The sequence below is a fragment of the Toxorhynchites rutilus genome, chromosome 1 (assembly GCF_029784135.1).
Source record: "Toxorhynchites rutilus septentrionalis strain SRP chromosome 1, ASM2978413v1, whole genome shotgun sequence".
Taxonomy (NCBI): domain Eukaryota; kingdom Metazoa; phylum Arthropoda; class Insecta; order Diptera; family Culicidae; genus Toxorhynchites; species Toxorhynchites rutilus.
Window position 1 is genome coordinate 27,881,258 of NC_073744.1, and position 13,472 is coordinate 27,894,729.

The 13,472-nt window shown below is 38.9% G+C and overlaps 1 protein-coding gene across 2 annotated transcripts in view; it reads right to left on the bottom strand.

Annotated features, from left to right (window-relative positions):
- Nucleotides 1-12,351, bottom strand: part of LOC129763490 (unconventional myosin heavy chain 6) — a 75,082-nt gene extending 62,731 nt beyond the window's left edge. For both annotated transcript variants that reach the window (XM_055762616.1, XM_055762621.1), the window contains exon 1: nucleotides 12,294-12,351. In XM_055762616.1, coding sequence (XP_055618591.1) covers nucleotides 12,294-12,336 — 43 coding nt within the window. In that variant the 5' untranslated portion in view covers nucleotides 12,337-12,351. The remainder of the gene's footprint in view (nucleotides 1-12,293) is intronic.
- Between the last annotated feature and the right edge of the window lie 1,121 nt (nucleotides 12,352-13,472).

Consider the following 13,472-nt stretch of genomic DNA (forward strand, 5'->3'; position numbering starts at 1 on the left):
ATATACCGCTCCCCTAACCAACTTAGCGACGAAACGGCCTCACCTAGTACCATAGACCCGTCTTGTTCCGTACAACCCTGCATAGCGGATAACTTCACTCCAAAAGTGACAAGCACCAACATAGTCAAAAAAAGGGACTGTCCACATACCACGTGGACAGAAAAAGCACGATTTTAGACTCCCCCCTCCCCCTCCGTGGACAAGCGTGGACATTGACTATACCCCTCCCCTGTAGTCCACGTGGACATTCTTTCATATATTTTAATTGAAAAAATGGAAATAATTGCATTGTGCCTATATTCAATTTTAAATTAGTCTTATTTTATATTTGGTGTTTTTAACGATAAAAAACAAAAAAAAACAATTCAAGAAAGAACACATTTTCCTTTTTTGTTAATGGTGACTAGAAATCTTCCGTTTCATTCGGCGCTACAAATCATACATTCAAAAAATGAAGTAGGCAAACGTTCTAAAACTCATCAACTGTACTTTGTCCAGCTCCAGTATCTCAACTTGACTGTTGTCAGTGTAATACAAAACCTTTTCCGTCCCCGTTTGGAGGATTTCAGAGGACGCGTTCCATTTCATATATCGGTTAAGATTACACCAGCGCATTGAAAATTGGTTTTATTAACAAATTCCCAGCGGCCAATCTGCATAGAATATCCAGATTATAATTCTCGTCTCAAGTAGCACATCGTTCTTTCGATGCAACGCAAACTGTTATACTTTTGGGGCATGCAACATGGAAATCGTTTTATTCTGATTATAATCTTAAATTAAATAACCTTTTTTGAAAAAAACAATGCAAATAGGCTTTATTAGTACCAGCAATTGTTTTATATTCTTTGATTTTTTCATTAACATTGCCCCAAAAGTTATTTCAAATATTTGTATAATAACTTATTTCTATCGCTCTTCAGTTTGTTCCAAATTCTATTCATATAGTATTGCTCATGCTCTTCCTACCAATATATCTTAGAGTTTGAAAATATGTGAAATCGTTGGCTGCAGGAAAAGCTCGGTTATGGCAAATGTATGAAATGGTGGGTTAAAGTTACTATAACAAAAATTCATTCTTTTTCCTCGCGTTTGTTCTAATGCGTATGAAAACCTATTTAATAATTTATGTAATAATCCCACTATAATAACTGGTATTGAGCACAAAATACTACTCCTTCAAAATCGATTTTCGGGGAAATTCGAGAGAACCAACGACAAATACATACCTGCTTTTCTAAAGGTGTTTCCAAAGCAAAAACGAAAACACTATTGATTCCATCCGACTTTTGCACCCTAAATAATCCTACTGAAATTAGCAACATTTCTTGAATAAGTACTGTAAACACTGCACAATCTAGAAAAAAAGAATCACAGCGGAATCAATAATCTATAATTAAACGACGCATAAAATAACATCTGAAGAAATGTAATTCGCCTGCAGAAAATCCCCGAAAAACGAGTGTCTATGAATGAGAGTTTTTCTGAAGACTTCTGAAATGATTTAGCACAATTGAACTGTTTTAATTGAAACTAATCGAGGTACTATTCAAAAAAATGTGTCGAAAACATTCGAATAACAAACAACCAATGGGTTTAGGCATACTTCTTTACTGAACATCGGCTGCGAGATACTAGTTAAGATATTGGAACGATAATTAGTACGAAGAAAACAATATTTTGAATGCCTAAAATCCTCCAATCTGAAGAAAATATTTTCAATGCGGCTAATTCCATAAAGCGTAGAATTGTCAAGCTTAATTCCAAATATAAAGCAGGAAGACTTATCGCTTGTGATTACAACCATGCCATTGATCGCATTGATAAGAGTTTCCCCTTGGTCGTGGTACAGAATATGTAGTGCAACCCCGGATTCAAAACCTCCTTGTAAAAAAAAAAACAAATGTCGCAATAACATATGCTGATTAACGGCAATCTCACTTGTAGCACCCCAATCTTTCTTTCGGTAGGACAAAGTGATTCTTAACACATTAAGGACCGCACGTTTTGGGGCAAACTTGAACGCTTCAATTGTTCGGATTCCACGAATGAGATCGTTTCCTTCGATGTGGATGAGACGAAGGCGAGCCATCGGTAAGCCTCATTAGATTCTTGGCAAACCAAGAATTGACCCTTCAAGTGTAGAAAACACGGGTTATTCCGTGATCCATCCGTAACAGACGGAACACGAAACACGAAAAATCTCGTGAGCGTTCCGCAATGTGTTAAAAAGCTACTCTCCGGTGCTGAGCTTACCTAACTCAGCTGTATCAAAGATAACGTCGCCAAATGGACGCTAAATTCGGAAAGTATTCGGGAACGAGAGTACTGTCCATCAGAAAAGGTGGGCTGGGTCTGCTTCTTTCAATACAGAAGTGCAGAACTATGTTTTGAGCAAGTATTATAGAGATTTGGATAGCACTCGTTTCGCTAAGTTCTTCTTAAATTATTTGGAATATCCTCCAAATGTTCCGGTCATTTCATCAAGTTATCAACATTCCACATGTGCGTTGTGGATAAAAATGTATCAGCAGTTCCCCATGTCAATTTTACTCTCGTGAATACCTGGACCTAGAACACAGAGTTCTGTTTATGCTCAAATATGACGTAGCTTAGAAGTTGAAAACTATGATCCTCCTCTACCAATGGAAGCTTGATCGCGTTTATGTAAGTTTCATTCAGAATACATATTTCAGCAAAAAAGTTCGATGATATGGAAAAATATTCGACATGATCATTCTATGGATAAATATGGAGTACTCAAAATGGGCGGAAAGTTTCAACACTCTTGAAAATGCAGAACAGATTTCTTTTATTTTTGAAAACAGATCTGAATTTACGTGTAAAAAATATTTGTTTAACGAGGACATTATCTGTATCTCCACCCCCTCACGCTGGACAAGCGTAGACCCTACCCCCCTTAAAGTTGTCCACGTGGTATGTGGATGGCCCCAAACGTGCTAGTAGCTACAGCTAGGCTATTTTCAATTTCGAATTTAGTAAATTGTCATTTCTATTTATTCTTGAAGTCTGCAAAAAGGCAAAAATTGAACCTCCATCGATGAAATAATGATCAAGTGAATTCAAGTTAGAATTTATTTCCGTTTAAGTTCAACCAGATTTATCGTAGCATACAGGTAGTCGGCAAGGTCTCAGGTAGAACATCAAAAAGTAACACGACAATGTAAGTGTTCAAGTAATCAGTAATAAGTAATAAGAACGTTAAATCAAAACAAGTATATTTTCAGCTTTTAAGCTGTGTAAAAGCTGCTATCAAATCGTCTTTCCGTCTGCCTAAAAAACCTATCCGAACAACTGTATTTTACATCAATATGCTGTGTATGGTTTTGCTTTTGTAGTTCAATGAGGCATTGGTTTTATTTTTTTTTAAATGTCACTAAATAAAAAATATATTTTCGAATGGAACCAATTCAATTTTCAATGGAACCTATTCAATTTTTCACAATCATTGGCCAATGGTTCATTGAACTACAAAAGCAAAATGCGCATCCCATAAAATATTCCATTTCCAGTATTGTCCGTTGGACCCACAACTCCGACAATCAGTTGCCTCGTTAGCGTGCAGATGATCGAAACGAAAGCTCGTATAATTCCACTCCATTTCCTTTTCGAAGTCAATCAAAACTTTTCCCCTTTCTATTACCACACCATAAAGTTCCACTGTCAGGATTCTGGCTATTCGTCCGGAACCTAATTCCAGTTAAAAGGATGACTCAAAGTGACACAGCTTCCGCCGTGTGTCAACAGCCGTCGGCTGGTGGGAGACTATACTTTGTTTGATATCCGCATCGATTACTATTTGGCGTAGTTTTTCCCCGCCCCCCTGGGCATTGATCGCATTAATGGGTTCTGCTTGATGGAAAGCCGGAAATTCGCTGCCGGCCAGCATGCTGAGTCACTGGAAATTATTGGATCGAAATCAGGCTGCTAAATCGGATTTGTCAGGTTCGATTTCGCGTTTTTTTCGCGGCGGTATCTGTTTGTATACATACAATGTTGACCAACTTTGCGGGTTTGCTGTCCTGTTTACCATACTGAGGTTAGTCACGGCCGTCAAACTTTGTAAAGACACACACACAAACACACGAACTAGAAGGACACCTAGGCAGGGGAGCCCTGTAATTATGAGTAACTGAGGGGCTGACGGTTTGAAATGGAGCGATTTGCTCGCATATCCGATTAAGTGTTCGGACAAGCAAATCGTGAGAAAATCGTGATTTGGTTTACACTGGAACAGTCACCGATCGAAGCGATAGGAGCTGGAATAAACTATCGAGCAACGGCATGGGGTTTTATCAAAACTTTTTACTAGCGAAAGGAAAAAAACGAACAGATTGTTAACACAGTTCTCTAGTTCTGTGTAATGATTACTGCTACAGTAATATAGTTCAGGTAGAGCGGCAGGTCTATCTTAGGCACGCAGGTATCGAATAGGATGGCTAGTTATGGCAGTCGTGCTCCATTTGCAGGGACTCTGCACTAAATAGGCTTTATCGCTCGCTCATGATAGATCAATCACTGCCGCAACAAGGCACGCAATCGGTTATTTCAAACCAACTTAAGTAAACACAGTGTTGCTGGAGCCGTTCGGTCTCCCGAAGCTGTTCCAAACTGACAGGTCAAGTTGCAAATGATCCGAGAAGTAAAATCGTAAAGCGTGGTAGCGAACCTCATGACATAATAAGCAACCCGTTTTCGTAACACAAACAAGTCCGGTTGAAATTCGCAACCAGGCCAAGCCACCTGCCCGAATTGCACGAAACAAGTTTGTTCATCATCGTCGTGTATACAAAGAGGACATGATGAATAAAGCGGCTGATGATTCAGAAAAACAGAAACAAAAAAAAACTTTGCAGCCGACTCCAAACGAGACTAACCTTGAAAAGCGGACAGGTTTTAGCCAAGGCACACCATGCCGCACCAACCGCCGCTCGGTTGATACCCGCTGGTTATCAGCAAATGATACTGCGGCCAGTTGCCTGTTTTCTCTCAGCACTATCGATTTCACGCATATGCACTTCCCGACAACTTCCTCGTCTGGGGCGATTGTCGAGCGTCGATCAACGCCGATGAGATGCGGCGGGACCTTGTAGGGGTTGCAAGTGAGCGATCGATCGACGCCTGGAAGTCGTTTTGTGCACTGAGCGCAGCAGCTGCCATCATATACACTCACGTCAAAAGTTTCGCTTTCTAGATTTGACGGTCGGCCGACGAGTGTATGCTTTAAATGTTTTGTTTTCGATTGCTTCTTCACAAATGGATAATCAATCATAGCTGAGAGGGAAACCTCGAGATGCTGGTGAAATAATTACTCCGTATGCGAGGGAAAGCAATGCACTGCAGATTCCGCATTTTACTGCCAGCGTAAGGTCGTCGTTACTAATGGATGTGTGTCCAAGTTGAATTGTGTAACTCAAACGGGTCTCCGAGTATGATCTTTTTTCGGTGTATCGAAACGAAACGGCCCAAATTTGAATGCATGTTTGATGCAGCGAAATTTTTCTCTTTTATGAAGAACGATAATAAAAAAAACATATGTCTACTAATGTACCCACGGTACACTGAAAACAAATCTTTAACACATTTTTCGACATCCTCACACATACATACACACTAAATGAGCTTCAAAGTTCCATTTATTGTGCCATTCACCTATACTGGTACAGCATTTACACAAGCAAGAGGCGGAGTTGTGTTTAATATACACTCGACAAAAAAATTAAAGGAACATTTCAAGTGATTTTTGGCATGCTGTATCTTCGTGAAAAACCAACGCATATCGATGGGATGTGCACCATTTTAAAGCTACAACTTTCAGGTATTATAATATTTTACGTACATATTTTTATTTTGGTGTGTGTAGGTGTAGTGGACAACAATATCGGGAAGAAATTAAAAATCGTTTTTTCTTTATTTTTTCAAGAATATTCTGGACTAACCCAATTTTTTGCCAACCAACTCAACAGCAAATCCAATTAACTTTATCCATCAACCTTAATTTGGATCCAAAAACGTTCCTGTAGGACCTTCCCATACAGAGATATTTCAGTTTGAATGAAAAATTACCCCTTCGTCTTTGATGATGAATAATTCAATAAACAACCATCGCACCGCAAATCGAAAGGCAGTTTTGAAAACTCCAATTAATTCTGACACAAGGATAATTTATTACTTCGACCAAAAAAAATATATTTAAATTTTTTGCATCGTTGACGACATTGTGCTCCGTGTGTTTGTGACGGCTTCGTGCACCCGATGTGGCGTCCAAATTACATGACGAACCGAATATGCCGCCTGGTACAGGCCGATCGGTATCATTCGGCATAATGTGGACGCGCCTTTAGAACTAACTGCGATATTTGCAGAACAACAGTGGATTTTGTAAAACACGATAAAAAAACCTGTTTTTGGCACTTTTTTGAAATCGATGCAAAAAATTTAAATATTTGTTTTTCGTCAAAGTAATAAATTATCCTTGTGCGGAATTCATTGGAGTTTTCAAAACTGCGTTTCGATTTGCGGTGCGGTGGTTGTTTTTTGAATTATTCATCATCAAAGACGAAGGGGTAATTTTTCATTCAAACTGAAATATCTCTGTGTGGGAAGGTCCTACAGGAACGTCCTCTGAACCAAATAAAAGCTGATTGATAAGTTTAATTGGATTTGCTGTTGAGTTGGTTGGCAAAAAATGGGTTTGTCCAGAATATTCTTGAAAAAAACAAAGAAAAATCGATTTTAAATTTCTTCCCGTTATTGTTGCCCACTACAACAACCAGTGTTTGGATTTCGATCAAAATCAAATGATACACAATGTGTCATGCAAGTAAACTCTCACGAACATATAACCAAATATGAGAGGATCATTCAGATACTTGTATGAATGTCAGCAATCACTTTTGTAACATTTAGTGATTAAACTAAGAGAGGAACGAAGACTGTTGTTTGCATATTCGAGTTGTATCAAACATGGCACACTATTTTCGAAGCCTGCATACAAGTTTGAACCGCATATATCGTCTCATTTTACTGTAGCGAAACCCACTGCACAGACAAGTGTAAAGCAATAAATGATACAAGAAAAATTACGTCATCATTACGTCACCATTTGCGGAGAGCAGCGAATGGGAAAAGAGATAAAACGCGAGAGTTTTTGCTTCTCACTGGAGCGGTGTTGCTAGTAAAACTATGCGGTCTATATGAATATAAACATTTCAAGGGATAGCGGCGTTAAAAATGGAAAATATAATCTGACTACCCTTCCCTTAGCCTCTATCGAGCTAAATAATCATATAGTTTGCACTCTCTGAGACTTAAAAATCGGGATCTGCTACATTAGCTGAATATGAATCTTTCGCTTTGCGTTGTCCGTATGATCCTGCTGTTTCATGATGCATGGAGAGGTCGGTATGCATATGTTAGAGGCAAAGAAGAAAATAAGCTTTCTGCACTGAAAGCGTATATGATAGCTTTGCTTGCATGCTGGTGTGCAATGAAGTGCGAGCCGATGCAGAGTTGTCTCGTTCTCTTTTGTGTCGTGATTTGCAGCACATAACAATAATAGAATACCGCTGGGGGAAATGTTTCCTGAAAGATCATATTTGAACGAACGAAAGCGATTTTTTCAATGAGTGGATCATTTGGCAAACACTGACAACAACACTTACCAAGATAAAATGATGTGCCTCCCATCGATATGCGTTGACATTTCACGAATATACAGCATGTCAAAAATCACTTAAAGTATCCGACTTCGCGATCTGTTACTCTATTTTTTTTTCGAGTGTATATGTCACTAACTGATCCGGCAAACTTAGTCCCGCCCAAAATTTATTTTTCGTTATCACATCCATGTTTTTTTACTAAACGCACGTTCATGGGCCCATTCGCAGAGCTGTTCATTGATTGATCTTCTAATCTACCCTTTAAAATTATTTTTTACTATAAAATTTCAGTACTTCTACCAAAACTCGACATTATAATATCAAATTATTTTTAGACACAATTCTCGTGCAAGATTTTTCATCCACTTGCAAATAACATGTTTCTCCGTTACATGGAATAAATGTTTGATACAGAAAATATGATAGAATGAAAACAGCCCTAAATCGGACAATTTCTCGAGTTTTGCTCTTATCAACACATTCGGCGATCCATTTTTATTTATATAGATAGAAGATGATATAGGAGTGCGTTTCATCACATTAAAATCAGTTTCCACTTTCGAACGAAGATCAATTTCGCTACCGCAAACATCAAATGGACTAACAACACTTGTCAATATGTAATTGTAGAACACATGCGAATCGAATTTTACGAATTTGAAATATTAATGCACATATTATGGGACTCCTTCTCCATTCCAAAGGAGGAAAGGATGTCATACCATCATAGAAACATTTCTCGTATCCAAAAACCCTCACATCCTATATTTGGCTCCATTCGCTTGATTAGTTCTCGAGTTATGCAGAAGTTTGTGTTTCATTTCATGGCAGATCCCCCCTCTCCCCCCTTTGAAAGATGGGAGAAGTGTTGCGTCACCTCAGAAATGTTTCTTGCCCCCTAAAACCTCCACATGCCAAATTTGATTCCGTTCTTGATTAGTTCTTAAATTATGCAGAAATGTATGCTTCATTTGTATACCCTTCCCCCTGTTTCGGAACGAATGACATGCAGCTGAACTGGACACATGTGGAAAGCAGATTGCATTGGACGGAGCGGATGAATATAACTAAAACGACTTGAAAAAAAAACAAAAAAAAATAACGATTTTGTCATTTACAAGCAAATTATTTTGTTAATGTATGCTCAAATAAGTTTTTTTTTGGCATAGGACTATGTCTCTGATTTCCATATTTCTATATACATTTTCGTGAAAAATTGTAGCTTTGTTCTTCATCGCAAACAATTAGACCCTTTTTTTGTTTTTTCCGTTAGGGTGACCATTTCCGTTTTAGGATGGTCCGAAAAATAGCTTTTTTCACTTTTTTTTTGACTTTTTTCAAAAAATCATAACTTTTGAGCCACTCACTGAACCGATTTAGAATGCCAATAAGCTAGTCTTTTATTAAAAAAAATTTATCTTGCAAAAGAAATGGATTTTATTTTCTTTATTATTGATTGTATTCGTTTTATATTGTTTTCATGGCTTTGGAATAGAGGGCGCTATATTTTTTTTACATAACATATCTCGATATCAGATATGCTATTTTTTTCGTTTTTGAGTTATGATTTTTCAAATTGATTCGATGGTTCGGAAAAAAACAATTGTTCCCCATTTTTTCCACTACAAAAATTCATAACTGGACCGATTCATATGATCTACGTATCAAATTGAAGGTAATGAGTTAGTTTTGTTTGAAAAATATTACATTTGCGAAAAATTCGGATTTTTTTTGTAATTATTGATTGAGTTAGTTTTTCATAGTTTCTCGAGTTTTTCGTCACGCTCTCGTTTTCGAAACTTTGAACTTACTACGTCAATATTTTTTTAACAATGTTTTACTGCATCAACTAAATGTTACTATATCTAGCATGTATGATACAAAACGTATGTTACGGAAAAATAACACTAAAACTTCTTCTGAAACACTTCTGAAACCTTATACCATTTGGAAACCTAACATCTCGCGTAGTTCGGCACCCTGTTTTTCGCACTAGGCTGCGGAAAAAGCAAAACAAAAATAAGAAGCCAGTTGTCAGGTCTCGTCTCGTGAAGTTATCGATCTGTCAATCGCCAGTGAAATATAACAACACAGTACAGAATGACAAATTTCAAGCCAACTCGACTGGCCGTTGGCAACATCATCTCAGATTGCGGTGAAACGTTGTGGGTGTAAAGACATTGGTCATTTAAGCAACATTGCATACTTGAAATCTCCAAAAAAAGACTACACCCAAAGTTAATTTTTAGCACATGTTATGGCATCCCGATTTATTACTTTAAATGAGCTGAAAAATAACAGAAAATGTTCTACTCCCCAATACATATATATCATTTGTGTAATATATATGCTAGAGCCAATATGAGCGAGAAAACAGGAGACACATTTAAATGAAAGCATATGAAAGCTTTTCGTGTTGTTTGCCAAATACACGGCCCAGACAGAGAAAGATATATTCTCGTTCATGTTCTTCTTTATCCTCTTAGAAAACACCTTCCAACTTCATTTTATGATGAGGTGTAATATTATCATCCTTCAATATAACAGTGCTGGCAGCTATTCCAGCCGGCCTTGGTTCGATCCCTATTGACGTCATATGGACTCTTTTTTTGGCACAATCCCAAATGAAATGAGACAAGAAAACAGAAAGAGATGTCTGCTCGCATAATAAAAACCATTTTTAAGCTTTTAAAACAACTCATTATTCGTGCATTTGACTCTCCAGCACACGAAATGGCATCATTTCTGCCAAAGATGAAATGTGTTCTGCCAACGCTAGTTTGGGTGTACTTTTTAAAAAAGGTCAAAAAATTTTAATTTTATTTTCACAAAAAAAAATTATCTCTGCTATCGCGATTTTTGTTTAATAGGAATACGCGGAATATATCGCCGGGTCGATTAATTTCCTCTCGGTTACCTCCTCAGGTTTCCCAAAGCTCCCGTCGCCGTGTTTATGGCCGAATAAAGACTACGCGCGTCGAATAACGGCATATATCACCGGTCCGGTTGATTTTAGAGGAGTTCTCTCGGTTACCTTCTCAGGTTTCCCACAGTTCACTCTCCGCCGTCGCGATCGGATTTCGATAAAAATACGTGCGAAAAATAATAGAATTTATGGATGGTCCAATTAGTTTCACAGGATACCTGCCAGGATAATCTACTCGGCAGTGACAAATGAGACTTACGGATCTTCGTTTTGTTGAGCGATCGCTAGTTCGCGTTTACATAATCACATCACTTACCTCAGTGAATCTTGATTCGTACCTCTTTCCACTAAGAGCTATTCCTCCCATGATAATCGCAAGGGAACCACGAACCACGAGGAGATCCTTCTGGTCGCGAATGTCATAATTATATACGTTCCCCTCCCTTGATGACTGAAAAGATGTGGCCGGCGTCGTTATTGACTAATTAAAGTACAAATAATCGTAACTTGCACAATGAGAATGGTTTGCTGCTCCCAAGCGTCATTCAGTGTGTTTATTGTGCAATTTCACTGGTTCAGGTCAATCACGGAGAGCAACTACGGAGTGTACAGTTTACCCAAGCTCAAGCTCAAATAAACAAAGATGGACAACAGGATGTTCTGGACCAATTTTCTATCAAATCAGAACCGATTGGTTCTACCTGGTTTTGACAGTTACCAATGAAGACAAATGTACATGATTTTAAGTTCCAAATCATAAACGGGGCGAACATCTAGTAGACACACTCCCCCATCATCAACTGCTGCAATTAGTGCCCTGCGCAATCAGTAATAATTGCATTGATGTGCTTGAAGCCGCTGCAACGACCGGCCGGCAAGCTCGACTTCAATCGTTGAGATTATCGGGACTTCCTTTGGTTTATATATGCTTCGTCTGTCGGTTTGTCCGACCGGATGAGTGATTTCGAGCTGCCCACGGACGAGTAATGGCACCAAACCATCCATCCATTCATCGAACTTCTCATTTGCTAACAAGCATGGTTGCATATCACAGACAAGAAATGCAATCTCTGCCAGCACTGACTGACTGCCGACACACGATAGGATCGCACTGATGTTGTTGGTTTGTTACATGGGAATTTTCGTCCACTTCCCGCTTGTAACTCAGCGCATTCATCGTTTAGGTCTGCATCAGAATAACTACGACGAGTTCAAATAAACTAAAATAAGTGAAATAATAATCATGACACGAGGACAGGCAATACCCATCATAAAACTGTCGCTTATTCGCTCGGAATGAATGTGCTTCTTGCTGATAGACGGTTTACGGGGCCCATTCCAACAAAACACGCTTCATACATTTGCCTTTTCTATTTCCGTTTTTGTTTCGTTGGTGGCGAGAGCATCAACACGACACTAACTTCGGTCTCGTCCTACCACGGAACTATCGCGCACTCCTTGCAGTCATTCATTTACATATCGTTGGCTTAATTCGATGCTTCCCCCTTCCCATAATGAACGTTGGCTTCTTGTTACAAACGAAATCCAGTGTTGAATCAAGACGGGGGAGAATCTACATCTTTCAATCAATCCCGGGCTCCACATTGGTTCAGAAGCTACTTTTCCCATCGGTTTCTCTTCCCGCTATTATAAACGGTCTTAAACATCCTCATCAGAATACTAACCGACCGTCCAGAACAAGCGACGACGACACTTTGTGTTGCGCATTTATTGCTTCCTCCTCCAACGAAAACAAACACTGAACGAACGGCCGACCGGCCGCGACCAGCAGACAGAGAGGACGTACTCGGGGCAGCAGCGCGGGAGCAACGTGAATGAACCTCCGCGAGCAGCAGTGTCGTTTCCGATGCGGTCGGTCTGCGCGACAAATGTTCTCTCCAAGCTTCCTGCCGGAACTAGCTTTTGGCGAAGTGGTTTTTTGAGTCCCCACTAAACGCTCGAATAAGGCCGATAATTCAATTTGGGATCGATTCCATTCGGTTGTGGCGTTCCTGCGGATTGCGTGCTTTGGGTGCCATAGCTTTTTTTTGCTAGTTCGTACAAACGGATTATGGCGGGTTTGGAAATGGATATGGATCGCGCTAGCTCTTTACTGGTTGTGAACGATGAGTAGTGGCGATTTTAAGAATAGCTTAACGAGCGCATCGTATCGTAGCAGCATATTTTTGAATCGGCTTTTGCATGCAGAAGACATGCAAAGTAACATCGAACGTTGAGAATCATTGACATACGCAATAAGGTTCTTGCTACACATACATGCAAAACATTTGTTGGGCACACATCGCGTGTTTACATTCTAAATTTCGTTGCAGCAGAAGTGGAGATATTAATAATTCTCCCATTAGATTTGAAAACATAACAGAGAGGATTAACAACATATTTGGATCAAGATCAAAGTCACAGAGGCTCGAGTGCACGTTCGAATGCTTCCTTGTATTTTTCATGGATTGACCAACTGATGGATTTTCTCCGTTTCCGGAGAAAATACAATATTCAATTTCTGTTTATAAACATATTCAATTTCTGTCAGGTACCTGAAAATCATTACTGGGGGTTGTTTGATCTTTCTGGCTGAAATTGTCCTTAGTTTCAACATGGGAACATACTTCACCTATTCCGGCTATATAATCGCAGTTTGCACTGTTCCTGAGGAACTTTTTGAATAATCAATCTGCTTCCACAGATATGGATCATAGCAGTAACAGAAATTTCTATTTTTCCGTGTATCTGACTGGCTTTGACTGACTGGCTGAAAGTAAATATTTCTTTTAAAGACACATATGTTCGCAAGTTTTTTAATATATAGTAACGCGTAATTTTTGTAATTATTTCGCTAAAATGAT